This window comes from Erpetoichthys calabaricus, chromosome 3 (assembly GCF_900747795.2).
Source record: "Erpetoichthys calabaricus chromosome 3, fErpCal1.3, whole genome shotgun sequence".
Taxonomy (NCBI): Eukaryota; Metazoa; Chordata; class Cladistia; order Polypteriformes; family Polypteridae; genus Erpetoichthys; species Erpetoichthys calabaricus.
Window position 1 is genome coordinate 226053993 of NC_041396.2, and position 20939 is coordinate 226074931.

The 20939-nt window shown below is 38.7% G+C and overlaps 1 protein-coding gene across 1 annotated transcript in view; it reads right to left on the reverse strand.

Moving 5' to 3' along the window:
• The window catches only part of me1 (malic enzyme 1, NADP(+)-dependent, cytosolic), a 658106-nt gene extending 637735 nt beyond the window's left edge, over positions 1-20371 (reverse strand). The window contains exon 1 of the mRNA XM_028797856.2: positions 20125-20371. Coding sequence (XP_028653689.2) covers positions 20125-20202 — 78 coding nt within the window. The 5' untranslated portion in view covers positions 20203-20371. The remainder of the gene's footprint in view (positions 1-20124) is intronic.
• Positions 20372-20939: the final 568 nt, after the last annotated feature.

Below are 20939 nucleotides of genomic sequence, written 5' to 3' on the forward strand. Positions count from 1 at the left end.
ATTAAGGTGAATTAGGTATTCGCCTAGGGCACAGATCAATTTTGTTTCAATTATGTGGGGTCAACAGGGTGGTTCAATATATACATATAGATAGATAGATAGATAGATAGATAGATAGATAGATAGATAGATAGATAGATAGATAGATAGATAGATAGATAGATAGATAGATAGATAGATAGATAGATAGATAGATAGATAGATAGATACTTTATTAATCCCAAGGGGAAATTCACATACTCCAGCAGCAGCATGCTGATACAAAAAAACAATATTAAATTAAAGAGTAATAAAAATGTAGGTAAAAACAGACAATAACTTTGAATAATGTTAACGCTTACCCCCTCGGGTGGAAATGAAGAGTCGCATAGTTTGGGGGAGGAACAATCTCCTCAGTCTGTCAGTGGAGCAGGACAGTGACAGCAGTCTGTCGCTGAAGCTGCTCCTCTGTCTGGAAATGACACTGTTTAGTGGATGCAGTGGATTCTCCATAATTGATAGGAGCCTGCTCAGCGCCCATTGCTCCGCCACAGATGTCAAACTGTCCAGCTCCATACCTACAATAGAGCCTGCCTTCCTCAACCGGTTGGTCCAGATGTGAGGCGTTCTTTTTCTTTATGCTGCTTACCCAGCACACCACTACATAGAAGAGGGCAGTCGCCACAACCGTCTGATAGAACATCTGCAGCATCCTATTGCAGATGTTGAAGGACGCCAGTCTTCAAAGGAAGTATAGTATATAGTACTATATACTATACAAGTATATATGTATATATACTGTGGTGGATGGCCGGGACCCATGCCCAGCCGGGACGCCCCTTTGATACTGGATCCGGGGATGGTGGAACACTGGAGCTCATCCCTGTTGGGCTCCATGGCCACCACCAGGGGGAGCTGCGTGGCTTAATGAGCCCATGTGGGCTGGACTGCAGCCACACCCGGAAGTGCAGCCGGAAGTAGGTCAACGAGCACCTGGCTCTCTTCCGGGATGCTATAAAAGGAGCCTGCAGCCACTACTCTAGGCACCAGAGTTGGGAGGACGAGGACGAAGCTGCCTGGGAGAAGTAGTGGAGGAAGAAGAGTGTGGTTTAGGGTGATTTACTTTGGGCATTGTTTTGGGACTGTGTTGGGCCTGTGGGACACGGGGAAGACGTGCCACACAGCTGAAAAAAAAATTAAAAGTTCTTTTTGTTAATTTTATAAGTGCCTCCGTTATCAGTCTCTGTCGGGTCGACACCTATATAGTGCCTTTGCCACACTATATATATGTAACTGCTCAAAAAATAAAAGGAAAACTTCAGATCTCAATGGGAAAAAATCATGCTGGATATCTATACTGATATGGACTGGGTACCTACAGAGGGCTGAATTCAAAGACGCCCCAAAAATCAAGTGAAAAATGATGTGGCAGGCTAGTCCATTTTGCTGAAATTTCATTGCAGCAGCTCAAAATCGTACTCAGTAATTTGTATGACCCCCATGTACTTGTATGCCTGTCTGACAAGGTCGGGGCATGCTCTTAATGAGACGACGGATGGTGTCCTGGGGTATCTCCTCCTAGAACTGGACCAGGGCATCACTGAGCTCCTGGACAGTCTGAGGTGCAACCTGGCAGCATCAGATGGAGTGAAACATAATGTCCCAAAGGTGTTCTATTGGATTTAGGTCAGGCGAGTGTGGGGGCGATTCAATGGTCTCAATTCCTTCACCCTGCATACTCTCACCACATGAGGCCGGGCATTGTCATGCACCAGGAGGAGCCCAGGACCCACTGCACCAGCATATGGTCTGACAATGGGTCCAACAATTTCATCTTGATACCTAATGGCAGTCAAGGTGCCGTTGTCTAGCCTGTAGAGGTCTGTATGTATATCCATGTATATGCCTCCCCAGACCATCACTGACCCACCACCAAACTGGTTATGCTGAACGATGTTACAGGCAGCATAACGTTCTCCACGGCTTCTCCAGACCTTTTCACATCTGTCACGTGCTCAGGGTGAACTTGCTCTCATCTGTGAAAGGCACAGGGTGCCAGTTGTGGACCTGCCAATTCTGGTATTCTATGGGAAATGCCAATCAAGCTCCACGGAGCTGGGCAGTGAGTACAGGGCCCACTAGAGGATGTCAGACCCTCAGGCCACCCTCATGAAGTCTGTTTCTGATTGTTTGGTCAGAGACATTCACACCAGTGGCCTGCTGGAGGTCATTTTGTTTGGCTCTGGCATTGCTCATCCAGATACCGGTCCCGCTGATGGCTTAAGGACCTTCTACGGCCCTGTCCAGCTCTCCGGCACAATAGATCGCTTCTCTCCTCTTAACATGGCTCTTTGAAGTGACTCACTACCTTTAACAGGACTGCTTGCCTTTTGCCACACAAGTTGGAAAAAGCACCCTAGACTGTGCGCAACTGCCATTTTTATAGGCTCTCCAGATATACTGTATATAGTTTAATGTCAGCACATTCTTTTGGTGATTCATCCCAGGCTGATATAACTTGTCCAGCACTGTTGCAACAGCAATGTGTGTGCAGTTGACCACTCCAATTACATTTGGAAAACCGGACCTTGCTGCGAATTGCACTTTTATGTTTGCCAGTTCAACCACAGTGTAAGGAAATCTTATATATCTGGATGACAAGCGGATAATACCATCCTATACAGCTGGCATGGCGCGACTCAGTGATGTTTGTGAAATACTCACTCAGTCAGCAAATTTATGTTGAAAAGCTCCTGTGACTAAAAACCCAAGGGTGGACAGAACTTGCAAAGGAGCAGGCACAGCACAATTCCTCAAAGTCTGCCATTGTAAAGCTCATACCAGTTCAGCACACAGCTCCAAGAAGATAGCTCTTGGAAACCAAAATAGACTTAGAAGCCAATCAACATCATCTCTAAATATGCACTGTCTAATTCTTCCATTTGCGATGTCTTCTAACAATGCTAAAGTAGCTATAGTAGTTAGAATAGTTTGGTCATTACATGCACAATTATATTGCTACAGAATGATTACAATCAAGTCAATTAAATTTGTAAACGATATGCAATTAATTTTGGTGTATTTGATAAAGCTGTCATGGATGCAAATATAAAAAAGAAAGGTAAATGACACTGCTTTGATGCTGTGTGCCGCCAGTTTGCAAAACCCAGCAAAAACATACGTACACGAGGTGAGAGGACACCGTGAAAATGTGTGTTGCTTTATGCCAAGTTTAATTTTTATACATCTCAAAGTGAGCATGGAAACAGGCATATGCAATATTTTTGTGTGTACACACCGTTAGTACATGTGGCCCCTGGAGAAAGTAAGGAAGAGCAGGTCAAAGCTTGATGATAAATGTTCTAAACATTGTGCGACAAGCACGTTACACAGTAAGCCTGACCCTTTGGAGGAAAACCAACTAATTAACCCTTGTTTAACTGTTTTCCCAGACTCAGCCGAGCAGCTGTGGAGCTGTCCTTGTGCTGCTGACGTTAGAGGTGTTGAATCGCCAGTGACCCTGGTCACTAGAGTATATGTATTTTCCTCATTTCTGTTATAACAAATTATTCTTATGTTCCCATGAATTTAGTTACAATGGGATTCCACCTGTGTCTGCTTTTTGGAAAGAAATAAAGATTGTTGCATTATCCCCAAGGTACTTAACATAGAGTGGATTCTTCAGTAAAATTAATTTTATGAAGCCATGTAATTCTTTATATTAGATAGAAAGGTAAATGTATTTATCTCAAGTGGAATTTGCAGTGACCAAGCAGCCTAAACATATTGGCAGTCAGATATACATTCAAAATTATAGAGACCATACTTGAAGTCTAAATAGTAGGAGAAACAAGTGAAAATGGCTATAATCTAATGCACTTGAAATCATCATATTAAAATGGCAAACACAGTCTACATCATGATGATGTAGCACATTTGCATTTCAAACAGAAGACTTCAATATGTCAAATGTAATGCTTTGAAAATTGTATAACTTCTTTGAAACAAGTGCTTCATAATTATTCCGCTGCTTTTGCATTGGTAATGTTTCAGTTATTAATTTGCTAACAGCGTTTGACATTTGCCCATTACTTAGAAGTGACCAGACATTTGGCACTATAGACAGAGCTGTTAAACCACTTAATGTAACATGAAAGGGACAATGGCTTGAAAGCACATCAGGCAATCTCAAAACGTATTGACTAAAAGTCGAATAGTAAAACTAGCAATCTGTAAGGAGCATTCAGTACAAAAATATGAATGAATGATTTAAAATATGCTATACAACAGACCTGATCCCTTTATTCTAAAAGAGATGAAGAATCCATTTGCCTGATGACACTTTAGTGAAGCAGAACATTGAAAGATTAAATGTACATATCAAAGGCCTCTTTAATAACAAACTAGAGAGCAGGTTTCACCAGTGTGTTAGACATCAGTAGCTCTTGTAAGAAGCCCGCTTTGGTGGCTGAGCTTGGAGTTACATTATTGCCTCTGACTGAAAAAAACATTTTAGGATGGCCGTATTACTTATATTTTTGTAACTGTATAATCTGATTGCATGCAGAAATCAAAAGAGATTCAGGGAAGTAAAGACTTCCTTATTCCTGAATAATGTGGTAAAAGCTCTTGTCACTGTATTGGATTTATTGTGGTTGAACTTTAAATCACTAGGTTAAGTTAGTGGTTTAATCCCTGTTTCTTTCTCACTTTGAGATCCTGGACATGTCACTTAATCTTCCTCTAGTCTTTTTCTATTTGAATGTTCACTTTGGATAAAGATACCAGCCAAATATACAAAGGACCAGCTTGTGACTGTTAGTCTTGCCCTATGAGATATTTTTACTGACTGGTACATATATAATATCAAGGCATAATAAAATTTTAAATATTCCACTTAAACATACAAAATACCCAATTATGAGAAGTCTCTTTCAAAGGTTTCTTGGTCATAACATCTTCATACAAGGTGAGGGTTTTTGCGATGTCCTTTACTTTGCAGTTTGCACCATGAATGGTATTATTTCTTGTGAAAATCGGCCATTTCTGTTATACTTATTTCTTTCTGTTGATTCCTTGAATGTTTATATATATATATATATATATATATTGGGTTCTGCTTTTATACCACTTTAAGTGAAGTGACATTGCATTGACTCTATGTTATAATGAACTAAATTTGATCTTTTCTAAATGAAAACCCATATTGGCCTTCTGTGTAAATTTAATTGAAATTTAGAGTTTATCAATAGATAAGAAAATAACGGTACTGTTTATATCAAGTGCTGATGTACATTATGCTCTATATGAATAACAAGTCTCTCTTTGCAGCTTTGTCAGAGTCTTTGAACGAATGGCTAGCCAGACGACTGGCTACGGTGCAGTCGCGCAAGCAGCTCAGCAATGTAAGATAACAAAGTTACACAGTGAAGCCCTGTTGAATTCAATGGCTGACATTATGATATATTTCAAATTTTATAGAGGCCTCTTTGTTTCATTGTAATATCTTTTTTCTTCATTTAATTGAGGACTTTTAGGAAAACATATCTATAATATCCTGTTCATGAAATGTAAAAAGACCTACGAAAAGCCAAGCAAACAGTATTCAAAAGTGATACTACATTAGTATAAAAGACGGTCAAGTTGAAAAACCTGAGCAACTAAGTGTATTTTTATACTTGTATACACAGCTGGCCTAAGTGCACTCAATTAGTTTGTTGTTTATACATAAGGAGAAGAAGAAAATTCTTGTTAAGCCCAGGGCTGCATGTAAAGCCTAACACCACTTTGGTAACGTTTCAGGCATGTTTACAGAGACAATATCTCTTTTTTGCCCTACAGTGGACCAACTGTATGTTCCAGTGGAGTAGTTTTGCAGTTATTTCCTACCTTCCCCTTCAATTTCCCTGTTCCGGCTGAGATACTATGATATTTAACACTAGCATGCTATTTTTTTTTCTCTTTTTAGTAAGATGAATGAGCATTTTCCCTCTTTCAACCTACATTTTTCAACAGCATTGCAAAACACAACTCTGGATTTTATCTCAAAAAACTTGACATTGCTTTTTTAACCTTTATGTGAAGACTGGGGCTTACTAATTTTATAATACTGTACATGCAATATAAAATGTCAAAGAGTTATTCATATTTTCTAATTATAAAACAAAAATAGTTTCACTTTTTTCTTCTCTTAATATTCTTTCCCAGCATATTATCATCACAGTTAATATACTGATGTGCCAGTACCAATCGTAGGAGTAATTGGAGCAAGTCAGAATTTCCTGCTGAAAGATGTAAATGCACAATTTTGAATTTCCCATGGATCTAACTACTGTATATGCTTTTAGAAAAATATATCATTTTTCCAGAGTAAGGATTTTGCAAGAAAAATGCTTCTTCCAGGAACCCAATAGATCACTCCAGCCTCCACTTACCTTAAAATTAATCACAATAAAACTCCCCACTATAGATGTTCTGAAAAAGGTTTTACTGGTCATACCAATCACAAAATCTATAATTGAAAAATATTTTCCCAATTATGAATAATCAAAAGGTAGCTGAAAACAACCATTGGCCTGTCTCAAGAGAGGCTATAATGGACTGACAGTTCCTATAATTAAGAAGAAAACGGCAACAACTAAAGATAACAAGCAACAGGCGTCAGACTTTATTACAGTACAAGATGCGCGGATTTTCCACAGTTTCCTATTGGCATCACTAATATATCTTTACAAGACTTAAAGCAGTGCCTAAGATGACAAGTGATTTTTTAAATGACCTTAAAGTGACAATTTAATTGTATGATATATGGCTGTGCTGCTTTAATTTGTGCAGTATTTAGTATTTGCATTTTCAGCAATGTCAACAATGCAAGCAATTGCACTCCAGCAACAGTGCTAGAGTGCAAATCTGAAATAAAAAATTGTAGGACTCAAGCAGGACTAAATATAAGCATTCAGACAGATAATATATGCAGGATAGCAACAATGAGAAAAGTAGACAGAAAAGTCTAAAGAATAACTTTTTGCAGTTCAAAGATTGCTCACACACATACACAGAAATAAGGCAGCCAGACAATGACACACAAAGTCAAGAACATTTCAGAAAACAAAGCTTGCCTTTTGTTAAATGATCATCCACCCGCCAAACGACATGAGGCACAACACAAGCTGCCTACTAATTCCTTCAATTGACAAGTAATGAATTATCAACAACTCACTTGACTCTTATGTGCTGCTGAATAAGCACAAAAAGAGACAAAAGAAAGACATAGTATTTTGAGCAACAAAAAACAACCACAACCGGATGTTTGAAATATATTAAGAGGTTTATAAAATTCTGATTCTTAATGCACTTCCACTTAAGTCAATAAGCAAAGTAATTTAAGAAAGTTTGAAATGAACATGGTTAGACCTGTTGCATCTTATTTCCAGGATCCTGGGTTCAAACCACACAAACAACTGCTGTGTACTTCCTGGTGACTTCAGGAACATAAGTGTCTCTGATAATTCTCAGTGTCTCCGATAATTCTGAGGTGGTAGGTAGGGATGAGCGAACCACAACGGGCCACCTCAAAACCAGTTCCCACTGGTGAGCTTTGTTGGGCTGAATGGCCTGTTCTCGTCTAGAGTGTTCTGATGTTCTAAAGTGTCTAAATCCCATCCTACCCTATTTTAAACAAAGCTCCACCTATGCTGGCTGAATTAGACTTCAGCACCCACCACCCTGGTCTGCATTAAGCGTTAGAAAAAGACAGGCTCACCCTATTTAGTATAATGTCACTTGACACCGAGCATGCTTACTGTTATTAATAATATTAAGTATATTTTATTTTACAGTATGTGTTATTTTTGAGTGTTGTTGGTTATTTTTTCATGGTATTTTTCACATTTTTGTTTTAGTGAGTTATATTATTTTGTTTGTTTGCTGCATTTGTAATGTGTTCAGTTATATGACTTGTCCCTTTTAAATAGATCAAAGGGGGGCGGGCCTCCATGATGTGCAGATGGGAGATTACCCTCTATCTATTTAAGTCCAGGCAGAGGCACAGGCTCTACACATTGCCATTCAATGTTGCCAGATGTTTACCATCAGAATATTGTACCAACCACTCAAAAATTATCATATTTTAAAATAAAATTATCATACTTCAAGAAAACAAGAAAAAAAAACCTAAAAAAAATTATACAATTAGCATGAATTTACAACTGAGTGTTGTCTTTCTTTTTTAAGTGTTCAGTCCCCCTACAGTGAGCATGTGCAGTCTGAAAACTCATCTGAATGTTTATGACACATTTAGATAGCAGTGCACACTGTGGCATAATTCGAACAAGCCAGTAAAATAAATAAAAAAACACTCAACTCAAATACCATAATAATAGTAATAATGTTTTATTTATGTAGTGCCTTTCATTCACTCAAAGACACTTTACAATTCAATAAACACATTAACAAGACAATAGAAATTACATACAAGAAAATGAATAATACTCATTGAAGAGATGTGTTTTTAACAGGATTTTGAAATGAATAATAGATTTTTCCTCACGAAGGCTGAGAGGAAGAGCATTCCAAATTTTAGTGGCTATCACACTGAAAGCTCTGCCACCCATAGTTACTAACCTGTATTTAGGTACAGTGAGTAAGTTAGCGATCTTAATGCACAAGCAGGAGTGTAAGGAAGCAGCAGCTCAGACAGATAATGAGAGGCTAAACCATGAAGGGCTTTAAAGGTGAGAAGAATAATTTTATATTTGATTCTTGAAAAGACTGGTAACCAGTGTAAATCATAAAGGACAGAAGTGATGTGAGCAGATTTTTTAGTGTTATGTAAGTAAACGAGCAGCAGAATTCTGAACATATTGTAATCTATTGATATACTTAGTTGGGAGGCCATAAAACAATACATTGCAATAGTCCAGACGGGTAGTGATGAAACCTGAATCAGTGTTTCAGTATCCTTCACACTGAGGAAAGAATGCAGATAAGCAATGTTGTGAAGATGAAAAAAAGCTGTCTGTACTATTGAGTTAATGTGTGGTTAAGAAGTAAGAAGCTGATTAAAGATGACATCCAAATTACGGACTGATGCTGAGGGTTCAACCAGGATCCCTTCAATGTCAATTTTTAGCCCACGAAGGGTGGAGAGGACAGATTTGGTACCAACTAATAAGTGTTTCTGTTTAATCAGGATTAAGTCGTAAGAAATTATCTGTCATCCAATGATTGATTTCCCGAATGCAATCAGTCAGTGCAACAGGTGAAGATGTTGCAGTTGCATCAACACTTATATAAAATTGTGTGTCATCTGCATGCTCATAATGGAGCATTCATCCATATATTTTGTAATCCAGCTATTCATGATTGCAGCATCAGGGGAGCTAAACACCCTACTGACTGCATCGAGTGCAATAAATGACATTTCCCCCAGTTTACTTTAATCTGTAACTTCAACCTCCAAATTGCTGTTCGTCTCCATTGCCTCTCATCCTGTTGAGGTTAAAAGGGCATTCCTGCTACAATATAATTTTCGCAATATCATGGAATTCAACATGTTTTTTATTTACGGGGTGAATTTTGCATACCCATCTGCAGTCTTCACACATTCCAAAGCAATTATGTGTATCTGTAATTAGCCAGTTTCATAACTTGGTTTTAATTAAATTAACTTTTCAAAACACATGTTCACAGGAAGCATTTCAATGAGGAAAACATTCTGTCTTATACAAAGTGTTGCCAACTCTGCAAGTTCTCTTCTTCACTTTAAATCTTCCATTATGGAAGCGGTATACCAGAATGTGTCCACTTCCATTTCCTGGTAGATGTAAGGCAGGATCAAAATAGAACAAAAACTACTATAGAAATCGCAAAAGGTGCAAACTGACCTGCTTACCAAAAGCAATACCACAAAACAGAGTAAGCAGAAACCTAAATAATATTCTATATACTGACCAGTTAAAATTATACACTATTTCATGTTTTTCATTGTAACTTTATTCCAGTTGTTAATTTGGGTTTGAGATGTGTTTCTTTGCCCTATTTATAATGTTTATTCTTACATAAAAAATGTTCTTTCCTTATTATAAAGAATATACATCGAATGTAATAATATACTTTGATAAACTGATTCTTCTGTTTACCTTTATTTATTGATACTTTATAATTTGAATTGTTAAGTATATAGAATATTTTTTAGGCTTCTGCTTACTGTGTTTCAAGATGTAAGGCAGGTCCATAAGGGGCAGGTGTCTCCACTGATCCTCTATTGCCTGCATTATTTGGCTCTGTTATCCATGGTATGTGCTGCATTAGTGAAGAGTGGGAAGCATTTAGCACCCGCAATCTTGGGTCAGTCATGACAGTAGGAGTAAAGCACTCAATGTGACTTAGAGTTAGACTATTAGAATCAAAACATTTTTTAATTAGAATGCTGTAGCACATTAGAATATTATGGTGAGTGGTTAAAAAATGTGCAAAATTGAATAATTATTTGGACGATTGGTGGTTGTAAAGCTTTTCTAGTGGATGTTACAAGATGCCCTTGTGTTAGCCAGCACTGTGTCATGTGTCCAGTGCCGGATTAACCAATAGGCACATGTAGCATATGCTACGGGCCCCCGCAATTTCGGGGGCCCCCAAATGGTGGACCCAATATTTAATGAAAAAGTGTAGCATTGAAAAACTGGTCTTTAAAAATATTATCTTTACGTTTTTAAACTGTAAATTTCTTACACAACAAAACTTTAAGGGCACAACACATAAAATTCACATAAATATTATAAGATTCTTATTATAATCAAGAGTAAAATAATTATTTAGTCCGGTTTGAACTGTTCAGAATCTAAACTTCAGATGATGCAGACCAAAAGGGCCCCCAAATTTGAAATGTGCTACGGGCCCCCAAAGCTCTTAATCCGGCCCTGCATGTGTCACTTGCTAAACATGTTATGAATGGCAAAATTATCATACATTTGAGTGTTTTTAAAATTATTGAACAGTAATCGAAATTATCATAAAAATATGATAATTTTTTTGCCTGGCATCAATGTTGACACTGAATTTCATAGAGTAAAATTCTTTACCTTTGTAGATTTTTCACTTTTTGGCTCTGTGATTTGTTTTCTGTTATCTAAATTGTAGATTTGGACTTGTTTGCATTTTTAGGCATACCTTCATTGACTTTTAGATAATTTTGTTTCATTGGATTATTCTTTATTAATAAATCTTCACTATTTTTGCAACGAGCCAAAGTTTCACACATTTTTCTCTCTCTCTCTCTTTATTCCTTTGATTTTCAGGAAGATAAAGATGTCTTTTGTTGCTAGGCTTTTCCTTATTTGGTTTTAGCCTACTTCAAGTTGGAATCAAAGCCTATTTTTTTAACATCAGGCCTCAAGCCTAGGCCTAGATTATGAGAGGCTTGGCCTCATTTATGTTTTTTTGTGGCTGTATATCACAACAAACAAGATATGATAAGATATGGTATAAAAACCCTAACCACCAGTTAACATAGTCTGTGTTAGGCGCATTAATCTAGTACTTCTTCAGAGAATAGGAAAATACTACAGGCCCCAAAGAAAAAATCTCAATGGAATATGTCAAAAAAACATGTAAGTAGAGAGTGAGGAATCGGGCTTAGAGCTCCAGTATGGAAGCTGTGTCACAGTGATGCCAGCGTTTTCATTTAATCATAATACGGTAGAAAGGGGCTGTGCTCATGTGTGTCTTGTGAAGAGCTGGCACTTCATCCAGAACTAGTTCTTGACTTTTTTTCTCACTGCTGCCAGGATAGACTCTGCCTCTCCACAATCATAAGGCTTACGTGAGTTCAGCAAATGGATGGGTGAACAGATTTTAGAAAGTAACACCCCATTAAGGAATGTTGCCCACCGGTGCCAGGATAGATGGATTCCAGTTCTTCATGACATTACCAGGACAGAATGGATGGACAAAAGCTAATGTTTGATTTCTAGGCTAGCAGAGACTGTAATCATCATGTTAGCAGACAGCGGAAGGAGGTTTCCTTGGGCAGACACGGGGCATTCAGTGCAGAGCCACGTCACACACTTTCAACAGAAAAAAAGGAATTTGCCCTCTCCCCATAGAGTAAATGAACTTTGAAAGCAGAGCAGCAGTCAATGTCACTTTTTTTTTGCAGCCAGTTTGAAATACTGCCCTTTGGCTTTTAAAAAGAAAACATGCTTTCTTAGCATTTATTAATGCTTATGTCAGAACAAATTACACAGATTTATTGTCTGACTGTCATCAACTGAATAGTATGTAGCAGAGAGCTGTTAATTAATAATGATTTGTAAATAAATATGGTAACTTTGATGTGTCATAAAACGTTTTGAAATAATTGCTGCATGTTTTCAGTGAAAAGAAGAAGGTCACATTTTACTAAATTAAACTTTAAAAATACAGGCCTGTATATCTACTAATTAGAGATCTACACTGACAGACATTTGATCAATAAATCCGTCATTAACAAAGGTAAGTAAGCTTTATTAAGCCAAGTTCTTACTTTTGTTGCTTCTCCAACCACAGGGTCACAGAAGGTAAGAGTGTATTTACAAATTCATTCAGACCAGGACAAGTGACCATGCCCATTAAACTAACAGCACTGCAGCAGTTTTAAACTTCGTATACAAAAAGAAAATGTCATGAAATTTACATACACAAGTATTCAAAAGTTTAGACTCACACAGAAATTTTCATTTTTGTTATCAATACTTCTTTTTTAAAACAAGGAACCATTAAATTTGTCTGGGTTAAATATTTTCAAAACAATACAGCTTCCTCAAAAAACCCATCGGTCTATTGTTGTTTTGCAAAATGAAAATTAGTCCATGCAACAGTTTACCAAGAAACTGAAGCTTTAATACAAAGTTGCCCACTACTGTTTGAGAGAAGAGGGCTAACTTGATCTAAAAAGGAGAGAAAATGCATAAGAGGAGAAGTACATGAGGGTCTGTAGTTTGAGAAACAAACGCCTTGTGGGTATTAAGTTGGCTGCTTCCTTAAATGCACACCAAATGCCAGTGTCATCTGCAACAGTCACATAGCTCCAGGACGCTGGGCTTAGAGGCAGACTTTCAAAGAAAAAGCTTACCTGAAACTGGCAAATAAACAGAAAAGGTTAAAATGGGCAAATGTTTGGAATTACCCAGAAGTCCACCATCCATGGTCTGTGTTCATTTGTCCGTTTTAACCTTTTCTTTCACTAGTGGACCTAACGACATCAGTAAGCTGAAACCTGAAATCAGCAAATTCTGTTGGACATCACAAAAAATGTTTGCAACAGATTACAATGAAAGAAACTCCTAACAATAAATATTAGGTTAGAAATATCCATTACTAAATGTCTGCTTATGATTTAAATACCACACTATACCATTTTCTAAGCCCCACTGTATCCTGAGCAGGGTAGCGGGGTTCTGGAGCCTATCCCAGCAAGCACAGTGTGCCGGGAAGGGACAACCCCCTGGACAGGGCACCAGTCCGTCGCAGGGTGAACACACTCAGACACACCACACAAAGTAGTGTCGCCAGTCCACTTAACCTTCATGTCTTTGGACTGTGGGAAAAAAATGGAGCACCCAAAGAAAACCCATGCAGACATGGAGAGAGAATGCATAACTACATGCAGGGAAGGGGGGACCTGGGATGTGAACCCCAGTCTCCTTATTGCGAGGCAGCAACACTACCACTACACGACCATGCCAAAAATGTCTATTTATATTCTTTATTAAATGTTCTGTTAGTGAGAAATATGTATTTAATTTCCATGTTCATTTAAGTATATAATATAGACTTGATAGCAGACTACTCTGCCATAAGCAACATTAATTTAAAAAGCCCCCTCATTGCACTATGTAACTCATTTAAGGAATATCAGAGGAAATCTTCTAGTGTCACCTCTGCTTTACAGTAACATTTTCAGTATCCAGTTTATGAAATAATGGACTCTGGGCAGGATGTCACCCTAGGCAAGGCCTAAGTCCAGTGCAGATAAGAAAATACTTCTACAACACCAAAGACGCCAAATGAACTGAAACAATATTTGTTTTAGCAACATTCTGATTCAACAAGTTTAAGAACAAAGAAACGTGCTGTTTAGCCTTCAACTCAGTACAAGACAGACAAATTACATACAGCAAATAATTTTGTCGCTTTCACAGAGCAAAGGGCAACTTCAAAAGCTGCAGAAAATATCTTTTTTTTGACTTTGGGAAAACGTTTAAAATTATTTGTAAATTTAGTTTCAGATACCAGACAAAGATCAAAGTCAGATTCTGCACTAAAATGGATTTGTGCACATTATTGTAACTAGTGTTCAAAACACAATACGTCATGGATCAGTCACATCATTTGTGCAAACCAAACACTACATCCTTCATGCCAGCATTAATTCAAGTCCTGTATGATTTCAAAGAAAACAACAAGCGCTTTCATCTCAAATAGTATCAGGAGGAGGAGGAAGATGGGAGCATGTGCTGATTACAGCACGTTGCCACCCCCATCACACAAAAAAACCACCAGGATTGGGACACAAGTGCAGCTGTACAACAGGTCTCTCAATAAATGGAAAGCAACCAAGTCTAAAAAAGGTTTGTGTCTTACCCTTGATAAACCTTTCTAATCTCCAGTTATAATCATTCTTTTACTGTGGATATGATATGAACACGATGGTGTGTCATTTGTCAACAGCTACACATAAAAAAATTTGTTTGCTATTCATAGGTAGAAAAACTGGGACGTGAAAAGTAAATTCCAACAAGTGTAATAAAAGGCACTACTGAAATATATTAAACATAGATCAGTTAAAACAGTTGATCAATGCTGACCTTTAAAGGATTGGTTTTAAAATGGGAAATGGTAACAATCTTGAATACAACAGTCTGTGTGTAAGATCAATGTACAGTGCAAGAAATAAATTGACCATTTCATTTAATAGCAATGGCAATTACTAAATTATGTATAGTAACTGGCAACACACTCTGGACCTCTTACTGCCTTATTATAAAGTTCTGGTGCCCTGCTACCCATAACGGGACAAAACGGGATATGATAATCATTACACCATGCTGCTAGCATTTTGATCATGAAAAATATCCAAACAGTCATTAATTTTCTGAGCATTAATTCCAGTGTGAGGTCATGAGTGCTGGAGTCTGCCCTGGAAGCATGAGGTCCAAGATAAAAACCAGCCCTAAACAGAACGCCAGTCTCAAACCCACACACAGTCATACTTATCTGACAGTTCACAGGGTCACAAATGGACAATGGTAATCATCAATAGGAAACAATACAGTTTTTCTTAAAGCTTATGTTAGCATTATAGTTAGTGCTATTGTCTCACTAATCAAGTATCCTGGTTTCACATCACATGTTTTGTAATTGTTTGTGTGGAGTTTGCATGTTCTCCCCATGCTTGCATGGGATTTCCTTTAGGTACTCTACTTTTTCTTCAATATCCCCAAAGATGTAGATGTTAGGTAAATTGGCGTTTCCAGATTGGTTAAATGTGAGCACAACTGTGCTGGAGTGTGTTCTGTGGTGCACTGGCACCATATCTAGTGTAGGTTTTTGCCTTAATCCCGATGATCCCAGAATTTACCTCAGACCCCTGTGGCCTGGAATTGGACTAAACAGGTTTGTGAGGGTATGCATAGGTGTGCTCTGGGGTAAACTCTCAAAATAACAGGGTGTAGCAAGGATTCATATTTCTGGACTCATTTAATGAAGGTGTTATTCTAAGACTAAGTAAGAAAGGGAAGAAAACTTTACTCAAGCTGGCACTTTTTGGACAATCCTTGTAATTTCTAATTATTCAGTTTCAGCAAGCTTTATTTCATATTATTCTGTGAATTATCAGCAAAATTATCTTCTGTTTCTAACCATTTTTATATACCGCAACTCTAACATTCGATATTTATAGACGGTCAAGAGGATGGATGGTGTCACAAAAATGATTTTGAATAACATTGCCTCCAAATATTCAGTGGGAACTATGTTATCTATCTAATGCTAGATAGAACCTGCTACTACTTCCAGAAAAGCCTGATTTCTTCAACAACAAAAGGTCACCAACATTGCTAAAATATGCCATGGCATTCAAAAGAAGGTCAGTAGATGTCAAGAAGCCCAACATATACCAAGTAAGCATTCCATACATCTTATCATGGTCCCAGAGAGTAGTGATGTGTTGCATGTTACATGGATACATAAGCATGAATTTCAGTGTACTCTGTACACATGACAATAGTACTACTACTACTACTACTGCTAATACAGTACTACCACCACAAACATACTATTGACAGAAGGCAAGTCAGATTCACAAATTCCTCCTATTTACACCAAATTCTGAAAACATCAGAAATGTCGACAGTACAGTAATCCCTCGTTACTTCGCGGTTCACTTTTCACGGATTCATGACTTCGCGGATTTTATATGTAAGCATATCTAAATATATAACGCGGATTTTTCGCTGCTTCGCGAGTTTCTGCGGACAATGTGTCTTTTTACTTCTAGTACTTGCTATCTCAGTTGGTTTGCCCAGTTGATTTCATACAAGAGATGCTATTGGCGGATGGCTGAGAAGCTACCCAATCAGAGCACGCAGTTAAGTTCCTGTGTGCTGCTGATTGGCTCAGCGACGGAGCGCTGCATTAACCAGGAAGTCTCATCTCACTCATTCAGCATTAACGTGCTACTGATTCAGGGGCCATGTCCAAGTGCCAATAGAAGATGCAAATGATTGCAGAAAAGGTAAATGTTTTGGATATGTTGAAGGAAGGGAACAGCTACACCATTACAGCATCAATGAGTCCACGATTCTTTTTATTTAAAAAGGAGGAAAAGCATATAAGATCTACGGCCGCAGTGTCCTTTAACCAGGGCACAAAACGAGTTGCAAGTGGATGTGATAAGGCAGTAGTCTGGAAGGAATCTGCTTTAGGAATCTTTGCAACAAGGTCGACGACGTCATGACCGCCTACAAGCTGCTACATGTACTTCGCTATACAGTAAGTGTAAACTTATCTACCAGTTTCATATTGCTTAGCAGTTGTCCCTGTTATTAACAGAGTAAAGGGTGGGTTGTAAACAATACAGGGAGGGTTTAAAAACGTCCAAATACACGTTAAATAATTAAATAAATATGGTGTCCCTACTTCGCGGAAATTCAGTTATCGCGGTCGGCCTTGGAACCTATCTCCCGCGATAAGTGAGGGATTACTGTATGCCATTTTTCACTTGTCGAAGTTGGGATGATCACATGTCCACTGTAGCCTCACTTTCCTGTTCTTAGCTAACAGAAGTATCTCATCTACTTCAGCATTCATCAATATGGTGTCCATTTTAGGATATTGTAATTGTTCATTCTTCCTGTCATCATGCATCAGTATTAATTTGTATCATGTATCACTTCTCACTTCTCACTAGCCACTCATTACTTATCACTCAACAGTTTTTATTCACCACACATCATTTTAAGGCAGCTACATGGAGCATCCTCTAGTGCACTACTTCTCAATCTGTGCGCCTGGAGGCATTGCAGGTGGGCCACAGCCAGACCTGGACAAAACCATGCCTCTTTTCATTATTCCAACAATCATTGCTTGATTCATCAAGAAGGAAAAGCATCATCGATCGCTCTCAGCTCATCAAATGCTCTAACGCCATGGTGATCACGCATAAACCCCCATCCCCCCGCTTTGATGATCATGCTTGATTCACCCAGAAGGATCCTAACCCCTGATGGTCATTCTAAATTCACAGAGAGGGTTACGAACACATTGGCATGTGTAAAACTGGGCCAAGACACCAAAAAGATTTGGAAACACTGCACTAACGTGTCTGTTACTGAACCTTATTCCAGCCAGAACCATATTCATGTGACTTGGAGGAATATGATTGTTTTGTTTTTTTTTTTGAGAAATGGAATTTTTGTGTTAAGGAACAGGTATACCTAACAAATAAGTTATGAGGAGGGGCCTCCATAGATCAGACTTGTTTTTCCAGCACATCCCACAGATGCTCAATCAGGTTGTGATCTGGAGAATTTAGAGGGCAAATCAACATTTTGAAATCTTTATCAAACCATTCCTGAACAATTTTTGCAGTGTGGTAGCATGCATTACCACTGCAACAATCTTTAGATAGGTGGTACATGTCAAAGTAACAACCACATGAATGCCAGAACCCAGGGTTTCCCACTAGAACATTGCCCTGAGCATCACATTGCCTTTACTGGCTTGCCTTCTCCCCATAGTACATCCTGCTGCCATCTCTTCCCAAGGTAAATGATGCACATGCACCTGGCTGTCCACATGGTTTAAAAGAAAGTGTGATTCATGAGACCAGGCCACTTTCTTCCATTGCTCAATGGTCAAGTTCTTAAGCTCTTGTGTCCATTGTAGGTACTTTCAGTGCTCTGACCAGACTGCAGCTATATAGCCTGAAACACAGCAAGCTGTGATGCACCGTGTGTTCTGACACCTTTCTGTCATGGCCAGCATTAAACTTTTCATCAGTGTGTGCTACAGTAGCTCTACTGTGAGATCACACCTGTTGACAATTCACCCATTGTCCATCCTTGGACCATTTTTGGTAGGTACTAACCACTGCATACCAGGGACACCCCAAGACCTGTTGTTTTGGAGTTACTCTGACCCAGCCATCTAGCCTGGGTCTTGTCCTTATGCTTTCCCATTTTTTGTACTTCTAACACATCACCTTCAAGAACTGACTGTGCACTTGCTGCCTAATGTATCCCACCGCTTCACTTGTGCCATTGCCATTGTGTAATTCACCTCACCTATGAGTTGTTTTAAAGTTGGGGTTGATTGGTGTATATAATATGTGTATTTACTCTGCCTGAGCTTCAGTCTTGTGTTGGAATTCAGGCCCAGTCACTTCTCCTGTATCCTAGTGAGTTGTTCTCATTTAATTTTCAGTTTTCCTTTTATTATATCAAAGACATGCATATTAGATTAATTAGTGACTCTAAATTGACTCACTGTGAATATGTAAGTATGCACCCTTCCCTTCCAATCCATAATTAGTTCCCACCTTGCACCACCATACACTAAGAAAATTCAAACTTATCCAACTGTCTCACATTTCCACCATCCTGGATTAAAACCCCATGCCCAGCTGGTGTACAGATGGAGTTTGTGAGTTCCACACATGTCTATAGGTACTCCAGATTTACTCCTACATTACAAAGTGGTTTGTGCTAGGTAACTGTGAGATTTGATATGAGTGTGATTGTGTGTGTCTTACGATGAATTATTACCCTGTTAGGGGTTGTTTCTGACCTTGCACAGAGTGCTGCAAAGATTAACACTGGTACCTGCGACCCTGAAGTAGATAAGCTGCTCAGTAAAATGGGTAAATGAGTATATGAGACACAATTTCTACACTGTACAGAACTTTGACATGACAATTGGAAAAATATAGAGGTTTCACTGAGTCTTTAATAAGGTGATAGGGATGTGACAGGTTTAAATCTGGAAAACAGTGCATGTTTACTCTGTGTAAAGTGTGAGAGGTGGAGAAGTTCAACAGAAGTTAATGTATTTCAACTTGGTGTTTTAGTAGCATTGTACCACAGGCAGTGAAATTCGCCAGTAAAACATGCAATTCTTAATGGTATAAGCCACCATAAAGTAATTAATCATACAACAGCATAATTTTATGAGACAGGCAAAGTTTCAACAGAATTTGCACTACAAACAAATTAAATTACACCTTCAAAGTCAAAGGAAGATTAAGCAGTCTTAGAGAGTTTAAGCCCAAGCAAACACACCCAAATGTTTTCCTTATACTAATCAGAACCCTTTGAAAACAGCAAAGTCCCAAAAAAACTGCCACTTTTCAAATGAAAACGAGAGCAGCGCCGTGTGACTGTAATCTTATATTAAATGCTTTGAGTGAATTGCTCTTGTTCACACTTATGGCAAATTGCACTCACCTATCATTAAATCATTAAAGGGAAAACCTTCGGTTCACTCTGTTCTTTTGATAACTAATAACAAGTAGATTCATTAAGTAATGGAAGGGAACGATCGGTTTGCATTTATTTGCGTGTGTCTAGCGCAGTGCTAAAAATGAAACAGGTGTGGCCGTCGTTGTACCTTATTCAGATGTGGGCAGCGGGTGATCTGGTAGCCTCTCTTCTCAGTGAACACGACAGGTGGTTTGTTTCCCTCCATCTCGTCTAGGGAAGCCTTTTGCACCGCTTTCCTGATCGTATTGCTGTAGCAAGTACACGTGCAAGCACGAAGAATGATCAGAAGGACCAAAACGATGAGCAGCTAGGTGTGCAAGAAAGCTCTATTGTCGGGACAGCCTTTGTGTGGCAGTTTGGGCACGCAGCCAGATCAGCTGTGTGGCAATATAGGGTTACATCCTTGACAGTTCGTCTGTTAATATTTGAAAGAAGACTTTTGACAAATAGCACTGATGCATCTGGCGTCTGATCATGCGTGTTGTCGGACCTGTCGCGTTCTTAGCACTGGCAGCACACCTGGATGGCTTAACCCCGCCGGCGGTGCACGGGATCGAGTCGTCCGCTTTCTAAATTGACAACAGGACCCTCCCCAGGAAGGGACTCAGTTTTTATTATAGTCATCAAGAAACGTTTATATTTAGTTCGAATTGTTCAACAAGCCTTGGGAGAAATTATACGATCGCACTTTTTGTGCTCACACTGCTCCGTCTCGCATTTCTCTTCTCGTCTGACAGTACTTTAAGCTCGTCTAATCTCTCATAACGCATTCAGTATTGTATACCTTTGTAAGTCGATTCGGATCCTGCTAAAGATGACAACGATTAGCAAGAAAGAAGAAGAAAAGAGTGTAAGATGAGGAATAACCCACTCATTTAGGTCTCGAGGCTGTGCATTAAGCGTGGACGGTTTCAAGAAAATGTGAAAAATTGACTTAAAATA